At 35.8% G+C, this 21158-nt stretch overlaps 1 protein-coding gene across 1 annotated transcript in view; it reads left to right on the top strand.

Annotated features, from left to right (window-relative positions):
- LOC125165593 (putative uncharacterized protein encoded by LINC00472) overlaps positions 1 to 20850 on the top strand; it is a 66288-nt gene extending 45438 nt beyond the window's left edge. The window contains 1 exon segment of the mRNA XM_047858643.1: positions 20810 to 20850. Within this exon segment, the coding sequence (XP_047714599.1) occupies positions 20810 to 20839 (30 nt within the window). The 3' untranslated portion in view covers positions 20840 to 20850.
- The last annotated feature ends 308 nt before the right edge of the window (positions 20851 to 21158 follow it).

The following is a 21158-nucleotide window of genomic DNA, read 5'->3' as shown; positions in this document are numbered from 1 at the left end:
CATTTAAGGGATGGGTAAATCACTTGAGACCATTTTGGGAAATCATGGAATATTGAAAATCCAAAAATAACACAATCCATGAGTGTGCAAGGCCAAAACTGTAGACCCCAGGAAACTCCTAGGATGTGCAGAGCAAGAAGACAAAAATTCAGCAGGCAGTGAGAAAGTAGTGTCATGTGGCCTCCCACCCACCTTTCCAGCCCCAGTCCTAAAAGAGCCATAATTTACTTCCAAGTATACTTTTCTGATCTTTTCCTGTAACACATTATGGTATCTTGAAATGATGCTGGGTTTCCTGAGGCTTGTGCTGCTGACCGCCAACCCCACCCTGAGCGACAGATACTGTAAACATCCTACACTCTCAGCTGTGGAAAGTAAGAAAGCTGGGAGAAGGCTGTTTACTCTCTCTGCCTTGGAAATCAACTAAAGAGAAACGGATTTGGAGTATTTTTATATGTGTATTGTAATTAATCCTATCCAGTATTTATTTATGAGGTCAACTCCAGAAGGAAAAAAGGTAAATTGACTGAGTCATACTAACAAATATACAATAATTTGTACGACCAGTTCTCCTTGATCTGTCTAACGCTGTTGGGGAAAAAAAAATTTACCAACGACCCAAGAGATGAAAGTTCTGGTAACTTGGACGAGGCTGAGGCTATATTTTGTGAGTTGTTGTAGCCTGGTCTGTGAAAGCAACAATACATTAAATGCCTGCACATTAGGCTGAACAATTCTCCATTAACCTGAATAGCATTTCTATGCTGAGCATAGCTTATTTTAAAGCAGGACTTCTGGTGTCCTGGGACTTGTTATCTTATCAAGGATCAGATACAACCTGGAGACCCAGGCTTAGAGCGGTAATGATGAACAGTATGAATGACGTCTGCTGTTTATTTTTTTTTATTTTTTTAATATATCATTTATTGTCAAATTGGTTTCCATACAACACCCAGTGCTCATCCCAACAGGTGCCCTCCTCAATGCCCATCACCCCCCTCCCTCCCACACCCCATCAACCCTCAGTTTGTTCTCAGTTTTTAAGAGTCTCTTATGGTTTGCCTCCTTCCCTCTCTGTAACTTTTTTTCCCCCTTCCTCTCCCCCCTGGTCTTCTGTTAAGTTTCTCAGGATCCACATATGAGTGAAAACATATGGTATCTGTCTTTCTCTGCCTGACTTATTTCACTTAGCATAACACTCTCCAGTTGCATCCCCGTTACTACAAATGACCAGAATTCATTCTTTCATTGCTAAGTAGTATTCCATCATATGTATAAACCACATCTCTTTATCCATTCATCAGTTGATGGACATTTAGACTCTTTCCATAATTTGGCTTGTTGAAAGTGCTGTTATAAACATTGGGGTACAAGTGCCCCTATGCATCAGCACTCCTGTATCCCTTGGGTAAATTCCTAGCAGTGCTATTGCTGGGTCATAGGGTAGACCTATTTTTAATTTTTTGAGGAACTTCCACACTGTTTTCCAGAGTGGCTGCACCAGTTTGCATTCCCACCAACAGGGCAAGAAGGTTCCCGTTTCTCCACATCCTTGCCAGCATCTACAGTCTCCTGATTTGTTCATTTTAGCCACGCTGACTGGCGTGAGGTGATATCTGAGTGTGGTTCTGATTTGTAGTTCCCTGATGAGGAATGACGTTGTGCATGTTTTCATGTGTGAGCCCTGCTGTTTAAAGCCAGCATATAGTTACACATCTTGGGGAAAGGTAGGACTGGAGTGGGGGGAGAGATGCAAGGTAGGATGCAGGAGAATGTTAAGAAAAATTTACACAACTAACTCTTACGTCAAGCCTTAACCAGAAAAACCATAACTCTTCATTTTTTCTTCTATGTAAATAATTTAAAGATTTACTGAATGTGACTTACCCCGAATCTGTTGTTTTTTGCTAATCCATATTAAATGGGTCTTCTTTTTATAGAGCATATTTAAATAATAAGGTATATTCTATTACAGCAAGCACTTAAAAAGGTTAAAAAATTAACTCAATGTTTGTTTTGGATATAAAATGAACCTGGGCACAATTACTTAAATATATTGTCTTGATGTGTCAACAAATGCCAATCATTTAAACCGAAAGACACTCGACTGCTTTAAAAGTATTATAGAAACTTTTAATTTCACCTCCTTGCCGATTTGCAGAATCTAAGACAATAGGAGCAATTGTTTTATGTACATGTAACAAAAAAAAAATGTGTATAAATACAATTACCTTAGCATGTGATTTCGAGGAAGTATTTGAACAAGCTGGCCTTGCAGCTGAGGCAGACACTGTTGAAATGCTTGCTGAGCAACTCCAGCTTGGGTGAGTCATTAACCTTTTTAGATTTTGCCTGCAGGCTTGAGGAGGACCTCATTGGGACAATGCTCTACAGTCTTCTCAAAGAAATCATTATTGTGGATGTTGGAAATTTTAGTTTAGGCTAGGAGGTGCAGATCATATGGGTAAATGTAAAAGCCACTCAGAGTAGGAAAGGAATGACCTAGATACTTTTTCATAGCATGTTAGTTATTCTGTTTAAATGAGAAGTGGAAACATTTAGATATTCCAGATGTAATTTGATTTTTTCTCTTAGTCATAAATGTACATTAAGGATATAGCAGTGAACAGAAACAACATCCCTACTCTCATGAACCTATAAAGAAATATATAACATGTCAGGATACAAACATCTTCTTTATTTTATGTATCTAAAATATCCAATTTTACTCAATGGTATTATTGTCTTTTCCATTCTTTAAAAACTAAATGAATTTAAATATTCTGAAAATGTATGTCATTGTCTATGAAAAACCTCTAGTTATAAATCTATTTAATGTTTTTAGCCTTTATATTTAGCATTATTCTTCCAAATATGTTCTCATTGTTACTAACTAGCCAGTTTTATTGCATAGGTAAGTAGTATTAATAGACATGCTTGAGAGGTCATTGTTATTTATAGACATTTACTGAGAAGATATTGCTAAGCAGTTATGTAATACAAGGGTTAAATGTATGTGTTTTTACATATGTGTGTATGTATATATGTATAAACAGAGTAAGGTCCAAGTTAATAAAATTCACTTGTCCTGTATACAATGATAATTTGAATATATAAATATGTATATGCATGTATCAAATATATACAATATATTATATATTCAAATTATGGTATATTGTATGTATGGTATATGTTCTATTTTATCAACTTAAACCTAACTTTGTCAAATATGTAGTTCTCCAGATACTGATAAGGATGATTTATCTTTACACTGTATATGTATATTTATTATTTGCTAAGCAAATACTATAAATACTTTAAAAGAGTAAACTATTTTAAATGTAAACTTCCATTTATATTTGAAAAAACCTAAGCTTCAACTGACCATTCTTTGCAATCCTGTGTCATAAAAACTCAACAGAAATAAGTCTAATATATACTGTATTAGATTATGAATTCATAATCTTCTTGTCCTCATTTGTTTAAATTAGTAAGTCTTTATAATATAAATATTTTTAGGCCAAGTGATGATCTATTTCTATAAAATTCTCTTGCTTAGATTTCTCTGGATCTAAATATAGTTCATTTCTCCATTTTAAACTGCTGAGAGCAAGTTATCAATCACAACAGTGGTTCTTGGGTGTTCTTTTTGTTAACTCTGTCATTGAAAAGTTATGTGGATAATATCCAAACTTCAATTTTATTCCTTAAATTAGCAACAAACAAAAATGAAATTTTAAAAATACCATTTATAGTAGCAACAAAAACTATCAAATACCCCCAAGGATAAATCTAACAAAAGACATGTCAGACCTCTACACTGGAAATTAAAAATTATTGAGAGAAATTAAAGAAGACTTGAATAAAATGGAATGATATACTATGGTCATGGAGAACAAGACTCAAATGGTAAAGTGGCTAGTTCTTTTGATCAAATACATTCAATATAGTCCCAAACAAAATCTGAGCATGTGTGTGTGTGTGTGTGTGTGTGTGTGTGTGTGTGTGTTTGGAAATTGAGGAATTCTAAAACTTATAATTTAAATGGCAAAAGGATAGCCAAGGTAGTCCTGCAGAAAAGATGGAGAAATTACCCTACCACAAATCAAGATCTATCATAAAGTCATAGTAACTAAAGTAGTGTGCTATTTGTGTAGCAACGAACACAGACAATGGATGGACAAACAGCAGAGAGACACCATAATGAGAAAATGATATAGATTACATTAGGGAGCAGATGGTCTTTTTTTAATAAGCATTATTGGATTAACTTAATACCCTTATTGAAAAATATGAATTTTTAGCCTCTACCTCACACCATGCATAAAAATCAATTCCAGATGGATTGTAGATCTCAATATGAAAGATAAGACAATTAAGCTTCTAGGGGAAAAAACATCTTTATGACCTTGGAGTGGGCAAAATTCCTTTAAAAAATCACAAGACAACACTAGTGGAAAGAAAAAAATAATATCAAGAATTTCTATTCATCAAAAATCATCAAGAAAATGAAAATATAGGGACACCTGGGTGGCTCAGTCGGTTAAGTATCCAACCTCGGCTCAGGTCAAGATCCCACAGTTCATGAGTTCGAGCCCCATGTCAGGCTCTATGCTGACAACTCAGAGCCTGGAGCCTGCTTCAGATTCTGTGTCTCTCTCTGCCCCTCCCCTGCTCCAGCTCTGTCTTTCTCTAAAATAAAAATAAACCTTAAAAAGATTTTTAAAGAAAAGAAAATGAAAATATAATGTATAGAGAATATATTTGCAACAAAAATACCAAACAACTTGTATCCACCCAGAATATATAAAGAATTCCTACAAATTAATAGGACAGACAACCTACCAGAAAAAATGGGCTAAGACTTGAACAAAAAGAGGATATGCAAATGAGAAATTAACATAAAAAGTTGCTCAGCCTCATTAGTTATCAAGCAAATGCACATTGAGATCACAGCTCAGTGCCAAGACACAACTACTAATATGGGTAAAATTAAAAAGAAAAAAGTGTTGTCAAGGATGTGGATAAACACTACAGATGGAAGCATTCGCTGGAACCCAACCACTTAGAAGACTGGTGGTATCTACTAAAGCTAGATATATCCATATTATATGTCCCAGCTCTTGTCTTCTATCCCACAGAAATCTGTAGAATGCTCTCCAAAAGAAATGACCTAGGAATGCTCATAGCAGTATAATTTGTAATAGCCCAACTGGGAACTACACGGATACCCACTAACAGTAGGATTTATAAATTATACATTCATACAACCAAATACCACACAGCACTGAGAATGAACAATGTACAATTCACATGAAATTATCACTGAATTTCAAAACATAAAATTGAATGAAATAAGCCAGACACAAAAAAGGGTATACTTTATGTTTCTATTTATATTAATTTCAAACACAGGCAAATCTGATCTATATATATGATGGTAGAAGGCCGAATATGGTTACCTTGAAGGGTGGGAAACCAGTGTCTGTAGTTGGGCATGAAGGACAGGACTTCTGGGATGCTGGTAATATGTTGATTCTTGGTCTAAGTACTGGTTACACAAGTGTGTCACTTCATGAAATGTCTTCAAACTGAAATTTATCTTTGCAATATTCTGATTATGTATTATACTTTAATAAGTTTTTTAACTAAATTTTTAAAATTAAGGCTTTATAATCTGATCTTGAATTAGACAGGTAGAACTCTTAGTCAAGCAGTCACTAAGAGAAATTCTTCCTCCCAGAGAATCTTTCTCTCAAAACACAGTAACAGCATACATCTTGAGGAACATCCTCTGAAACTGGCATGAACTGTTCAAACATCCTTATTTTATCATTATATTATCATTAAGATACTGTCCTATTTCACAGAACACCATTCTTCTCAAAAATCTCACTGTACTGAGCACCAGGATGGCTCGGGTGGTTAAGCATCCAACTTCGGCTCAGGTCATGACCTCACCATCCATGAGTTTGAACCCTACATCACACTCTGTGCTGACAGCTCAGAGCCTGGAGCCTGCTTTGGATTCTGTGTCCCCCTCTCTCTCTGCCCCTCCCCTGCTTGCTCTCTCTCTCTCTCTTTCTCAAAAATAAACAAACATTAAAAAAAAATTTTTTTTAATCTTACCGTACCAACTCAGTCTAGTCACCAAATTACTGAAAGATCAGAGTGAAATGGCTAATGTTGAGAAGCATTCATTCCGCTCTTGCCATGTTGCTACACCACTTCAGATACATGTTTCAGGGAAGGACAAGGAATCAAAAAGTTAACTGACTTGCACAGGGTTACACAGGTGTCAGCAGCCACTCAAGAACTGAAGGAGACATAGCCAGCTGGACTCTGCAATGCCTTAGAGAATTTCCATAGCCAAGTAATACAGGATTGGGTTAGAAACATAAGCCCTCTACCACTCAGAGTCAAAAATGTAAACAAATAGTAAATTTAGCATTCTTACTTTTCGGGTTGAGAATGGTTATTGTGATTGAATTTGTGTCTTTTCTTTCAACAAAAGAATGTTTTGTGGTTGTTAAAATTGTCTTTTAAAATTTAGTTTTTAAGAAATGACTTCAACTTCAAACACCAGTTTAAGGATGCTTTTATATTCAGCCAAAACTAAAAAACCTTGACTCCTTCACATATCAAGTCACATGTACCAACAAGCTCCATTTAATGATTCTCATCTGGGAACAGTGCAGCCCCACGAGGGTGTTTGGAAATGGTTGTAGGCACTTTGGGTTGTCACAATAACTTGGAAATGACACATATAAGGCTTGGGATAGTCCCAAACAACAAAAAATAATAATGTTGGCTTCAGTAAAGTAGTTCCCTTTGCCCGAAAATAAATTCACAAATTCTTACAGATAATTTACTTTTGAATTTTATTTTTGAATGATACACTTTAGAGCCTCCAGTTTAACACACCTCTGTAGTATACTACCTAGGAGCCTGCATGTCTGAAAGAGAGAAATATGATGATCTGGATGATCTTAAAAATAATCATAATTAAAGCATAAAAATTGCCTCCAGACTGACCAGAAAAATACCCTATGATCTTAGAGTGACTGCCAAACATTCTGTAATGTTGAGTTCATCAAAATCTTTGTCACCAAAACACCAAGTATGGCCTTAACGTGCTTCTTTTTTGACTCAAAGAGAAAAATGCATCCTATTTTAACCTCCAAGTCTCAGGGTAAGTTATTTCTGCGGTTTGGTAATGCCCATTACTTGAGAATCTGCCAGCCTCCAGGACTTCACTGTGTAATTCAGTCACTTGGAAAGCTTTGAATTTCTAGATGCTTTCAACACCTAGGTTTAGTAAATCCAAAAAAACAGGGGGCAACATGTCTTTAAAACCACCTTTAAATTTTAAAATAAACTGGTTTTAGTGCTGCTAGCCTAGTCATGTGAGTTTGCTGAAGAGGCCAAGTCTCCACCTTACTTCCTGTGTGCTCTGATTACACATTGTTTGTACTGTGCAGTCACTGCAGTTATGCTGGGCCACTTCCATCTCATCCCACTCCACAAATACTCATTCGGCTCTAGCATAAGCTAGTGCAGCGATGGCACTGCACAACAGTGGGCAGCAATTAGATATTCCCACCTTCAAGAAGCTTCTAGTTTTGTGGGGACTCACCTGCTGCACGTGCTGCAAAGTCTTATGCTTCAGTGAACCTTTTTTAGGTTCTACAGAATCCAAGCCAGTGCACTCAGTAGATTCTGATTAGATTTTTATTGACTTTTCTTTTTGTATGCACAAGTATGAATAAGACAGTGCTGCGCAACAGCAAGCGTGGCTTCAGTTCTGGTGATAATCATCATCATGATAACCACCAATCCTCAGTAAAGATTCTCTGTGTTCCAGAAGCCATGTTAGGGGACAAAAGTAAATACCTAGTGTCCTTATTATGCACCAGGCACTGTTTTAAACCTTTTGCTCATATTAACTGATTTAATTTTCACAATTAAATAATAGGCATGAATATTATTTTTCAAATGAGGAATCTGAAGTGAGAGAAATGAAGAAAAGTGCCCAAGTTGTGCTAACAACCCTTAGGACTGAGATTCCAACCTAGGCAGCATGGCGCCAGAGATCTGCTCCTGCACATTTCGTGATATGCACAAGTACCTTCTACTATGTTAAGTATTATTGTCTCATTTTTTCCCAGGGGAGGAAAATGAGGTTGAAGGAGTTAAGAAAATGTGGGGTTGTTGACAAATATTTCAGTTCTCCTCCTCTTCTGGCATATTAAGAAGCTTGCACTTCTCCATATCTTCTTAGTTTAGGCGTGACCTGCTTTGGTCAGTGAAATGTGAACATATTTGTATACAATTTGCTATGTTCCTTTCCCCATGTGTTAGTGAAACCCTTGTCAAAATGGAGCTTTTGTCACCTGAATCCTTGAGTGACTATGCTCGACAGTGGCCCTCTGCTGGACCAGCATTGGACATACAAAGGAAATTTTTGTCCTGGCAAGCTCTTGAGATTCAGGCTGAGGATAGAGAAGGAGGTTGTTTGTAGCCATAATATAATTTATCCTAAACTTAATAGTTTGCATAATAACTTGCTCAAATTCCTATAGCCTGTTGGTGCCAGCTATATGTCTCAAATCCAGGTCTCTCTGACCCAATAGGTCACTTTTTTTTTCATTTATTATGTCTCTTGGTATTCCATGACCTGCAGAAAACTAAACTTAGTTTCTTGGTTTGCCTTTTAGTTTTATAATAGTAATGAAAGCACTTAAGAAGTACAATCTTGATGTCTATGATTAATCCAAGATTAATAGTATGTGGAAGAAGAGTTCCTGTCATTCTCTGGTCCATGCATTTGGTCTGCAACTTAAAATATCATGAGCTCATGGCCTCTTTTCTACCTTCCTTAATTCTGAGATTCATACTGTGCCAACAGACTGTTAACAATAATGTTAGCTAAAGAATGCTAATTTGTCCTGAGTGTTACTTAATTTCTGACTGTCCTTATAGTATTCATGGTGTAAGTTGGTATATGATTTCACCTTTTTTAAGTTTAATTGTCCCTCAGACACTATGACTCTGTAAAGTCACTCCATCATCCATGTATACTTTGCTCTCTCTGTATATGCAATCACCAAATTTTCCAGGTTCTCATGTTTAAATTCAGTTATGGGAATTTCCAAACCCACCAGCCAAGTACACTAAACAAGTTAGCTGTGTAGCACTGACTACCATGACAATGAACATGAGAGATTCTGAAGTTCTTTCCTGAGGATTACCCTCCTGAAACCTAAGTAAACACAAGATCCTAGGACCCATTGTGTAAGTTTTTGAATGACTAACGGGGCAATAGGTGTTCCTACAAGATGAAAAAGACAAGGAAATTTCATCCCTTAAACTAGCAGAGTTACCTTTTTAAAGACTTGAGGTTTTCATTATTACTTGCCAAAAAATGACTGTTAGGTTACTTTAACTTTGTAAGGTTACTTTATTCATTTAGTCCCCAAATCCCTAGCCCTTCATTCAATAGTTTTTTTTTTTTTTGGAAACATTTTAAGTTTATTTGTTTATAATCCTGCTTCATTACAGAAATGATCAGAGGCAACCACTATGTGTATGTTTAACCTTGGCAAATAGTTGTTAAATGATACTGAGCTAACTTGTAAAATGATCTAGATGATTGTGGTAGGTTGTATAGTTGTTTTCTAACTTTCTGTTTTGAAATAAGTGTAGGTTTTTAGGAAGTTGCAAAAATAGTATGGAGTGATCCTATGTACATCCAGTTTCCCCCCAATAGTTACATCCTTCAAAGTTATAGTACCTTATCAAAACTAGAAAACAATGTATGTGTGTAGTTCTGTGCCACTTTATTAGATGTATAGATTCATGTAAGCACCACTGCAATTAAAATAGAGACTATTACATCATCACAAAGATCTCACTCTTTACGGTCTTACTCACCCCCTCTTCTCTCCACCATCTCTAATTCCTGACAGTCACTAGTCTGCTCATTATAATTGTGTCATTTCAAAAACATTCTATAAAGTATTATTTTTTTAAACTGATGAACATTTTAAAAGTTATTTCTCAGGGCACCTGGGTGGCTCAGTTGGTTGAGTAGCTGAATTTTGATTTTGACTCAGGTCATGATCCCCCAGTCGTGGGATCAAGCCCCGTTTTGGGCTCTGCACTGAGCATGGAGCCTGCTTAAGATTGTCTCTCTCTTTCTCTCTCTCACTCTCTCCTCCACTTACACACTCTATCTCTCCCTCTAAAATAAAAAGTAAGTACATAAATAAAAGTCATATCTCATTTGTTAATTAAAACACTCAAAATCTGGGATATCTCAAACAATGTTTGAGATCATTGTAAACAATGATTAGTATACAAATTTGTTTTGGGATACCATTTTCAATCATTTTTTGTTTAATCTACATATGTGTTAAATTTTTAAGGTATCTTAAAGGATGAAGACTTTCTTGATGAACAGCATCAGCATTTTCTGTTGATAATAGCAACTGGCAAATAAAGACTATAATGACACTGCTGTGCAGTGTGACTCTTCAAGTAGGCCCTGGATTTGGTCTAAGACTTGCTTAATTATGGTGAGCTTTTTGGTTGTTTCATTCTGGGAGTTGGGATTTGATATAAATACAGATGTGGCCAACTTTCATTTAAAAATCCTTGAACTTCCATGCAGAACAACATGGTCATTCACTGTATTAAGCTTATATGGGTGTGCATTATGTAGGAGAATTTTACAGAAGATAAATTCCTATAAGATATATTCATTGCTGAATAGACATTTTCCAAAGAAGACATGCAGATAGCTGATAGACACATGAAAAGATGCTCAACATCACTAATCATCAAGGAAATGTAAATTAAAGCCACAATGAGATCTTATCTTACACTTGTCAGAATGGCTAAAATCAAAAACACAAGAAATGACAAATATTGGTGAGGATGTGGAGAAAAAGGAACCTCTTCATGCACCGTTGGTGGGAATGCAAATTGATACAACCACTGTGGAAAACAGTATGGAGATTCCTCAAAGAATTAAAAATAGAATTACTATATGATTCAGTAATTCCACTACTGAGTATTTATACCTAAAGACAATGAAAACACTAATTCAAAAAGATGTCTGCACCCCTTTGTTTATCACAGCATTGTTTACAATAGCCAAGATATTTAAACAACCCAAGTGTTCATCCATAGATGAATGGATAAAAGAGATGTGAGATATATATACAATGGAATATTACTCAGTTACAAAAAAGGAATGAAATGTTGCCATTTGCAACAACATGGATGTTCCTAGAGAGTATAATATTAAGTGAAAGAAGTCAATCAGAAAAAGATAAATACCATATTATTTCACTCCTATGTGGAATTTAAGAAACAAAACATACAAAAATACAAAAAAAAAAAAAAAAAAACAGACTCTTAAATACATGGAACAAACTGGTGGTTGCCAGAGGGGAGGTAGGAGGGAGGAATGGGTGAAATAAATAAAGGGGACTAAGAGTACACTTACCTTGATGAGCACTCAGAAATGTATAGAATTATTGAATCATCATACTGTACCCTGAAGCTAATATAACACTATATTTTAATTATACTTCAGCAAAATATATATTCATTGCTATCTTAATTAGAAATAATCTTTTTATGCTCATCTTATGTGATGATTCCTCCCTGTTCAGTCTATCAGGTCACAATCTACATAAGGAGCAGATAGGCAACCAGTTGTCCAATGGAATGTCATCCAGTGTAACAAGGAGGAAAAAAACACTAAGGTAAAAGAAAAGTGCCAATACATGCTTATAAAGAGCTAATAGAAAGTATGTGATGTTACCTACACTGGTGATACCAAAATGGAACAATGGTAACTATTATAAAAAATAACATGTGTAAATTTTATTCTTTGATTAACCATACTAGGGTAGGGGGTAGAAAGACAGGGAATGAAGACTTTCTGAAAAAAAGTCTACTGAAAGAAATTACTTGACCCATTTATCTGAAATCAAAACTAAGAATCCTGAGTTTTACAAGATCATCAAATGTTCAGCTACATTTTAGGGTAGGTGTGTATTACTGTTTAACAGATAAAGAAGATGGGTTATAGTCTACCCATAACTTGTTACATACCTTAAAACATACCACTTTAAGAGTCATCAATTTAGAGGGAAGATTTGAATGGCATCAAGACTCTGTTTCAGTCCTGCCCTACACCACATCTTTAAGTTCACTAAGATAAAAATATTGTTGGACTTATGATTAATTTTTTTAAGGAAAGCAAGAGGACAGAGTCTTACGGTACATGAATCAAGGCTCCAGTAAAATCTCAGTAAGCCCAGTAAGCCAAAAGGATGGGCAAGGATGGATATAATGAAAATGAATTGGTATAAATGTAGAAGTCCAGCCTTGGGGATTAGACAGCTACCTGTACAAGGACCTCGTAGGGACCTGTGACTTGTCATCAGCAAATGTGGAAAAAGAATCGAGGCTTGTCCTAACCACTACTTTTGCAACTCACAGAGTGGCATGATGGTAAAACAAAACAAAACAAATCACTATATATACAATGACATTTTATTAATATATGATATGTCCAGAAGAGGAGAACACATTGTCCTATTTTATGTTGGTCAGACTTTCCAAGTAGTTCTGTGTTTATTTCTATAGAGATATAAGTAAAGTAGGACATGTCTAAAACAATGTGGCCATTTGGTAAAGGAGATTCAAAGATGTTTTGTTGAAGAGCAGGATGGATTTCTGACTTCCAACAATAAAGCACCAGAATTAAGATAGGGGTTTAGATTTGAACCTTGTTGACCTCAAGGCATAACCTTAACCAAAGTTAAAGACACACAGAAGTAGAATTCAACACACCACAAGAAAAAACTTTTTAGCCATTTTACAGAATCCAAATATTTGGAGGCAATGGGTTCATTATTGCTGGAGATACTCAAGCAGAAATTTCAGTAGCCACAATGGGTGTGTGTGTTATAGCAATGATCTAAGCAACAGAAATGTTACAATATCTTCAACCCTGAGAGTTTATTAAATGTGTATCAACAATTCCCAGGTGTACCACTTAACCAATTTCTTGGGTATCACTTCTCTGGGCCTCAGTTTCCTCCTATTCAACGGACAGAGAGGTGATAGTACTCACAGAGCTGTGAGAGAGATTAAATGAGGTTGAAGAACAATAGCAGTAACTTGATTCCAAATCTCCTCATGACATTCCCAAAATAACCTTACAATCAACAAGAAGAACAAATAAAACTACACAGGATCTATGACTTAAACATTGTTAGGGAACAGAAAACACTGCAACTTTCAAGTCACTTATGAGAAAAAAAAAATCTGACAAAGCTCCCAATACCTGCAAACCATCTCAGTGAACCTGTATGCATGGAGAGGTGGGGTGAGGGGCCAATAGGGGGAAGTGAGACCTACAATAAATTATCAAACACACATTGGGATTTGGTAATTCACAGACCTGGCTACAGGGAAGGGGCTTGAAAGTGGTCAAGACTTAAAGTAGCACCCTCAGAGAGGCAGTGATTCTTAGGGAGGATTGTAGAGAGAGAAAAGAGATTGTACTCCTTGGATAAGAGGTGATGGAGGGAAAGAAAAGGAGAAAATTGAAGGTCTTTCTGTGTAATATTTGTTGATTGTATCAATGTCAATATTATGATTGTAATAATTGTGCTATAGGTTTCCAAGATGCTACCAGTAAGGAAAACTGCAGAAAGAATTAATGGGATCTCTTTGTGTTATCTTTCACAATTTCATGTTACTCTTCAATTATCTCAAAATAAGTTTTATTTTAAAAACTTATTCTATTTTCATAAGGTAAAAAATGGACAACATGAAACCATATTGTTTAGAAATTTATATTTAGGTGGTAAAACTAAAGAAAAGAAACTAATTGTTATAAGTGTCACTAGAGTGGTTTCCTCTAAAATGGGAGAAAGAAGCTGTCACTGGAAAAAAGTTTGAGGTGGAAGTGTTTCCTAACTTCATGATTGTTACACTCTGCATATGCTTTAAAATACTCTATTAAGTTCTCCATTTATGTTTTTTAAGAAACTTACAAGAAAAGGTACAGACCACAGACCTCCAGGCCATATTTGTAAACCACACTGTTCTAGGACACAAAGAAAACTTTGATAGTTTCCATAACATGAAATACTAAAACTGATTTAACCACAATGCATTAAAACTGGAAAATAAAACTAAACAAAAAATGAAAGACATCTCACTTGGAAATTAAAGATTTTTCATGAAGTAATTCTTGGGTGAAATGGGAATAAAACAAAATTAATGTAGTTCTGAAAAAATAGCAATAATAAAAACACTATATACCAGAAATTATGGAATGTACTTAAAGCAATGTAAATTATTTGTAACCCTATATACCAAGATCAATAAAAATGAAAGAATAAAAATAATTAAATTCCCAACTCAAAACACTGAACAAGGAACAAAATAAGTAAATCAAATGAAATTAGAAGATGGGATTATTCGAGTTAAAATCAGAAATTAATGAAATAGAGAATGGAAAAACAGTAGGTCAAATTAATAAAAATCCTGGTTCATTAGAAAAATAAACAAAAATAGACAAACCACTAGCTAATTTAATCAAGAAAAGAAGGAGAAATCACAAATATACAAAATGAGTAATTATAACTTGGGGATAATTATGATCCAAAAGAAAAAATTTTAAGTCATTTGCCCTTATGCAAATCAAGTCAAAAGCCTAGAGGAAATGGATAATGTAATCTGATCCCAATAAAAATTCCAATGGGCTTTTTTATAGAGCTGGATAAGTTGGCCTTAAAATTCATATGCAAAATAAACACACAGGGTCAGAGAGGTGTGGAGAGATGGAGCAAAGGAGAAGTGAGGTAGAGGGGTAGTGTGAGAGATTCAAATCATGAGAATGGTTGACTAGCCATTGCTGCCCTTGAAGACAGAGAAAGGGGGTTGTTGGCCAAGGAATGGAGGCAGAGCTTAGAAGCTGAGAACAACCACCAGCCTATAGCTAGCAAGAAGATGAAAACATCATTTGCACAACCACATGCAACTAAATTCTGTTAACAAAATGAAAGATCTTGAAAGCTAATTCATCCTCAGAGCCTCCAAAAAAGAAGCAGACTTAAGGACACCATGATTTCAACTTTATGAAATCAGAGCAGAGAGCCAGCCAAGAGAACCCAACATATCACCTATAGAAACATACAAAGATTGAAATGAAGAAAACAACAAAGTCTTCCAGTGAACATGAATAAATGTGGTGTGTTCTGGATAAAAAAAGAATTGTTAAGTTACATGGAAGTTCATCTATTTTTAAAACATGAGAATAGTCAAGAAAAATTTTAAAGAGTATATTGAGAGAGACTTGCTTTGCCAGGATACTGAAAAATTTTCAAAGCTACAATAATTAAAATGGATAGTACTGTCTCTGGAATAGACAAATGCATCACTGAAACAGAAAAGAAAGCCTACATACAAAATTATGTCTATGATAAAGATCACTATAAATGAATAGATAAAGAATAAATTATTCTTTAATTAGTGCTAGGACAACTGGTTAACAGAAAAAGAGTTAGATCTTCACCTCATACTGTACAGCAAAATAAATTGTAGCTGGATTAAAAAGTTAAACATTTTTTAGGTCAAATAGGTGAATATTTAAATAATCTGAAGATAAGAGAAAATCTTCTAAGCATTACAGGAATTTTCAAAATCCACAATACAAAGGACTGATATAAATAAAGATAATTAAAACCTTATGTATCAAAATATGCCAAACCAAATATGGAAACACATAATAGTTGGGAGGAAATATCTGCAAAACTTATGACAGTGAGAGGATTAATAGACATAATATGTGAGACACTCTTAAATAATTAAACAAAGACTTTAATAGAAAAAAATGGGAAAATATATCAAATGAAAATTCACAAAAGACATTAAACTGACTGATAAAATGCTTAAAAGTTTCAACAGCAAGAATAATCACAAAGTTTTCTAAAATGAAAGTTCTTTAGCATTGAGGGCAATCTCTTCTGATTGAAAAATTAAGCCTTCATGAAATGGTCCATTGGCTTTTCATAGACACATAGAATTTAGTGTCTAATTTGGTGTGATACATTTTTTGAGCTGCATTCTCATTATTTTCTTTTACTTTTATTTTTTGAATGCTTTTTTTTTAAAGCCTTGGACTGTGTCAATAGAGTGTAAAATTCTGTTGATCAACTAAAATATGTGGTGTGAGTTTGAGATTACAAAATATCTTCCACAATTAATGAGAGAATCGTTCTCTTTTTGAAGGAACTTTATGGGGAATATAATTTTTTAAATGCTAATTTATGTCAGAAACAAAAGAAAATGTACTATGATGATAAACATAAATTCTATAGGATCCAAAATTTTTTTTTTCTTAGAGAAAGCTTGTGTGCATGCATTGGGGGAGGGGCAGAGGGAGAAAGAGAATCTTAAGTGGCTCCATGCCCAGCACTGAGCCTGACACAGGGTTCAATCTCACCACCATGAAATCATGACCTGAGTTGAAATCAAGAGTTAAACACTTAACTGACTGGGCCATCCAGGCACCCCTTTTCTCTGCCTTTTTTAAAAATAGGATCTGGGAGCGCCTGGGTGGCGCAGTCGGTTAAGCGTCCGACTTCAGCCAGGTCACGATCTCGCGGTCCGTGAGTTCGAGCCCCGCGTCAGGCTCTGGGCTGATGGCTCAGCGCCTGGAGCCTGTTTCCGATTCTGTGTCTCCCTCTCTCTCTGCCCCTCCCCCATTCATGCTCTGTCTCTCTCTGTCCCAAAAATAAATAAACGTTGAAAAAAAAATTAAAAAAAAATAAAAATATGATCTGAATTTTTAAGGCATAATAGATCTTCATGGAACACTGGGGTCAACAGATATGATTTCTTGAATCACAGATTCGAAGCAGGTGAAAATTGATCATAGTTTTACTTACTCTAATTTAAAGTAGCATGCTTTACCACGATAAAATAGGGCTGGTTTAATCTTCTCTGGTTTCTTTTAGGGGGCATGTCAGTATAGAAATAATCCCAAGGCAGAAACAGTGGGCTACAATTGTCTTGAGTTAGTTTTGGAACCATAAATACATACAATAGAGGATTCTACTCATTCAAAGAGTGATGAGATAAAAGATTGTTTTCAACTGTAAAGTCCAGAAGAAGAAGCTACCAGAACACGACGATGGCATGGTTTTCTTTCCCCCTTGGTGGGATGGATTTTTGATGAGAGATGAAAAGTAAGAAGAATGAGAGGACACTAGGAACCAGGCAATAAAATTAACTTCTTTTCAAGGCTGTATTAAACTGAAATAATTTTCTTATATACTCAACTCATAAAGAGAAGGAATAAAATGGCTATCATTCTTCCATTTACAAAAGCATTTCCCATAATCCAAGTTAAGTATGATTCATTAATAATAATATAGTGAAAGTGACCTTTGTGTTGATTAAAATTTTAGTTTTATTATGGGGCGCCTGGGTGGCGCAGTCGGTTAAGCGTCCGACTTCAGCCAGGTCACGATCTCGGAGTCCGTGAGTTCGAGCCCCGCATCAGGCTCTGGGCTGATGGCTCAGCGCCTGGAGCCTGTTTCCGATTCTGTGTCTCCCTTTCTCTCTGCCCCTCCCCCGTTCATGCTCTGTCTCTCTCTGTCCCAAAAATAAATAAACGTTGAAAAAAAAATTTTTAAAAAAAATTTTAGTTTTATTTAAAAATAAAAATGAAAAATAAAAAACACAAGGATGGCTAGGAAATTACTGAATAGCAAGATCTGTAGGGTGGCGGGTGGCAGTGGGGGTTGGGGGACAAGAGAAAGAACTGCAACCAGCTATAAAAATGTGCTACAGTTATTAAACGGTATGGTATTGGCACAAGAAGAAGCCATCAGACCAATCAAAAAGAATAAAACTTCCAGAAAGTGATCCAACTACATATACAAATCTAGTTTATGATAAAAGAGGTATCTCAAATCACTGGAGCAAAGATGCTCTGTTTAACATATAGCATAGGGATGACTGGATAGCCACTTGGAAGAAGGTAAAAGCAGATCCATTATTTTCATCACACCCAAGAATAAACTCCAAAGGAATCAGAGATATAAATATAAAAATAAAAGTATACAAGTACCAAAAGAAAACGTAAGTGAATTCTTCTAAAGTGTGTGTATAAGGAAAGGCTTTCTAGCTATGATCTAAAGTCCCAGATACAGTAAAAGAGGACGTTAGTGAATTTGACTATTTACTAGTTAAAACTAATAAAATGTTTTGCATGGCAAAAACATTAACAAAGTCAAAGACATCTGACAAACTGGGAAAAAATATTCACAGCATGTCACAGATAAAGGGTTAAATGCCTAATTGATTAAGAATTTTTTTAATTGAGGAAAAAATCCAGTAGAAATCTATTTTCACCAGTCAGATTGACAAAATTCAAAAGCTTGACAATATACTCTGTTGATGAGGTGGTGGAAAAATAGGCACTGCCGTATATTGCTGATCAACATGAAAAATAGTGTGACCGCTAAGAAGGGGAATTTGATACCATCTAACCAACTCTATGCAACAAAACCACTCCACAACACAGAATTCCCTCTATGAATATTTCCTGAACATCTACCTCCAACAATATGAAAAACACGAATGCACAAAGTTATTCACAGAGTATTATTTGTCATTGTCAAGCATAGGAGATTGGTTGAATAAATGATGGTATGTACACACAATGGAGTACTATGCAACTATGAAACACAACACAATGGAGTACTATGCAACTGTGAAATACAATTAGGAGGAGATCTATGTGCTGGTATGGAATGATTTCCAGAAGATATTACTAGTGAAAAAAGAAAAATACATAAAAAAGTATCTAGTGAGCTAATTTTTGTGTAAAAATAAGGGGGAAACTTTCAAATTCACACAATGGCTTATCATTACAAAAAGGAACACAAGAAGCACAAACCTGAAGACAATGTAATTGGTTGTCTACAAGGGGTTGCAGAAACTGTGTAGAAGGAATACAAGAAGCAGTGAAGTATCTCAGATTATACCCTTTTGTATTGTTTGACTTTCAAAATCATATTAATATTCTACATATTCAAAAAATTAAATTAAGTCAAGAATACAAAGAAACTGTTAAAACTGAAAGCAAACTGAAACACACGAGCCTACTTGTATTTCACATGAATACTATAGCCACACTTAAGGAAGGGAGACAGGGAGGGAGGGAGAGGAACACAGTATTTGACCATATACCCTTGTCTTGGGGTACATGGGGAGTGAGACTACAAATAAATCCCAAACTCTTCTTAGTACGTTGTTTATTCTAATGTCATGGGAAAAGCAATTCTGAAACTATTTTAGATGTACTAAATAAAGGATCGAACAAATGATTAAATGGCTTGATGTTGTTGGAAGACAAGAAATAACTCATTGGGAGTGTATTAGAACCGGAGGTATTGGTGTAAACTCATGATTTTAGAAAATATTTATATGAAGCTTATGTGCACATATATGTACATCCACATGTGTATATGTATGGGTGTCTGTATACTGGTATGCCGGTATATACATACATGTGCATATGCATCCTAGTTCTCTTCACTGTAAAGGGCCAAAGAGCAAAGGCCAGAGTAGCAACAAGCAAACCTAGCACCCAGACCTCGGTCCCACTAAAAGAAACCAAGGCTTCTAGGAGAAATGGCTGATTCTAGGACTGGAACAGGGTAGCTTAATTCCTAAAAAGATAGGCTGCCTCTGGCATCCAGCACTTGTTCTCCTCTTCAAATCCTATGAATCTGTACACATGTTCTTCTGTCTACTGTTGACATGACTCTTAGTCAATCTTTCTTGACTGCCATAAAGTTTATGTTCCTCAGGTCTTTAAAAACTTCCACCAATTCCAAATTGTCACTTATTTTTATCCTGTGTTCCTGCAAACATTCCCTTAAAGGCCATATAAAACTCATTTTTAATTTGCATCATGATAAGCTTCTCTTATTTGCAACTGGTTCCACCTTTCTACTTCCATAAGTTGTATGACATTATAAGTCTAAAAGGTTTGCCAAAACACAAATGTCAGAAAAATTGGGCACAACTAATTAAACGACACACATGGCAGAAGCCATGCGTTCAGTATAGCGTGTTAAAAATAAAAACAAACAGACAACAAACCTCATTGGCTGAGAGGATTTGCAGTGTGGACATGCTATAAAACTTGGCCAAGACTACCTACCCTACAGGCTCACTGGCTGACAATACAACTGTTCTCAGAGCACAGGGGAAAATATGGCAGAGACCAACTGCATCATAATAAATGAGACCTTTATCATTTTCCAGGTGTCCACCTAACATTTTTATTACCAGTAGCATTCACTTGGAGACTACAGCTTTTGTCAGTATGTCCATGATAGGGTTCCCTCGCCCGGGGGCTAATCTACCTGAGGAAGGGCCACTAGGCAAAGGAGGCCCTCTCACCTAGAACTGCTGATGCAGAGACCGGCCTTCCATCTACCTTGAGATGGTCTGAGCTCTGATCCAGACCTGCTGACCTTTCGGAAACAGGGGCAGAACAGTCACCAAACAGGCAGGCCATGCCTCTTCCCTTGGAGTAAGAATCCGTGAGGGTGAGGAAGGGAAACAGAAAACTATTCTTCCCAGGGCTTCAGAAAAGGTGGGAGTGCCTAACTGACGAACCCAAGAAGAACCTGTGTGTTATGGCAAATTTCTAGTTCTGTAGTTTGTTAAGTGTGAGTTCACTATTCTTTTGCAGGCCTTGCTTGCTTCTGCTCCTCACTGCTAAGCCATTTCCCCTTTTTTTCGTATCTGCTTTTTACAGCTGCTTCTGCTGACTAATTTTGGCACACAGGAGAGGCTCAAATGACTGTGTTATAAGTTTAAGGCTCATCCAATATTAATCTTAGTTATATGCACCATATTGCCCCCAGTTTGATTGTTTGCTTAATTTGCTTTTCTCTGGATGAAAAGGGAAGGGAAACTCAAACATTACAGATAGACAATAGATTTTCTTCTTTTCTCTCTCTATCCATAAACTGGCTAATACAGTACTTTCAAGTGGATTATGGAAAGGATTAAAAGTGAAGGGTTAAAAGACAAATGGA

Source organism: Prionailurus viverrinus, chromosome B2, assembly GCF_022837055.1.
Source record: "Prionailurus viverrinus isolate Anna chromosome B2, UM_Priviv_1.0, whole genome shotgun sequence".
Taxonomy (NCBI): Eukaryota; Metazoa; Chordata; class Mammalia; order Carnivora; family Felidae; genus Prionailurus; species Prionailurus viverrinus.
Note: the sequence above shows the minus strand (reverse complement) of the source record. Positions and strands in the feature narration are given on the sequence as shown.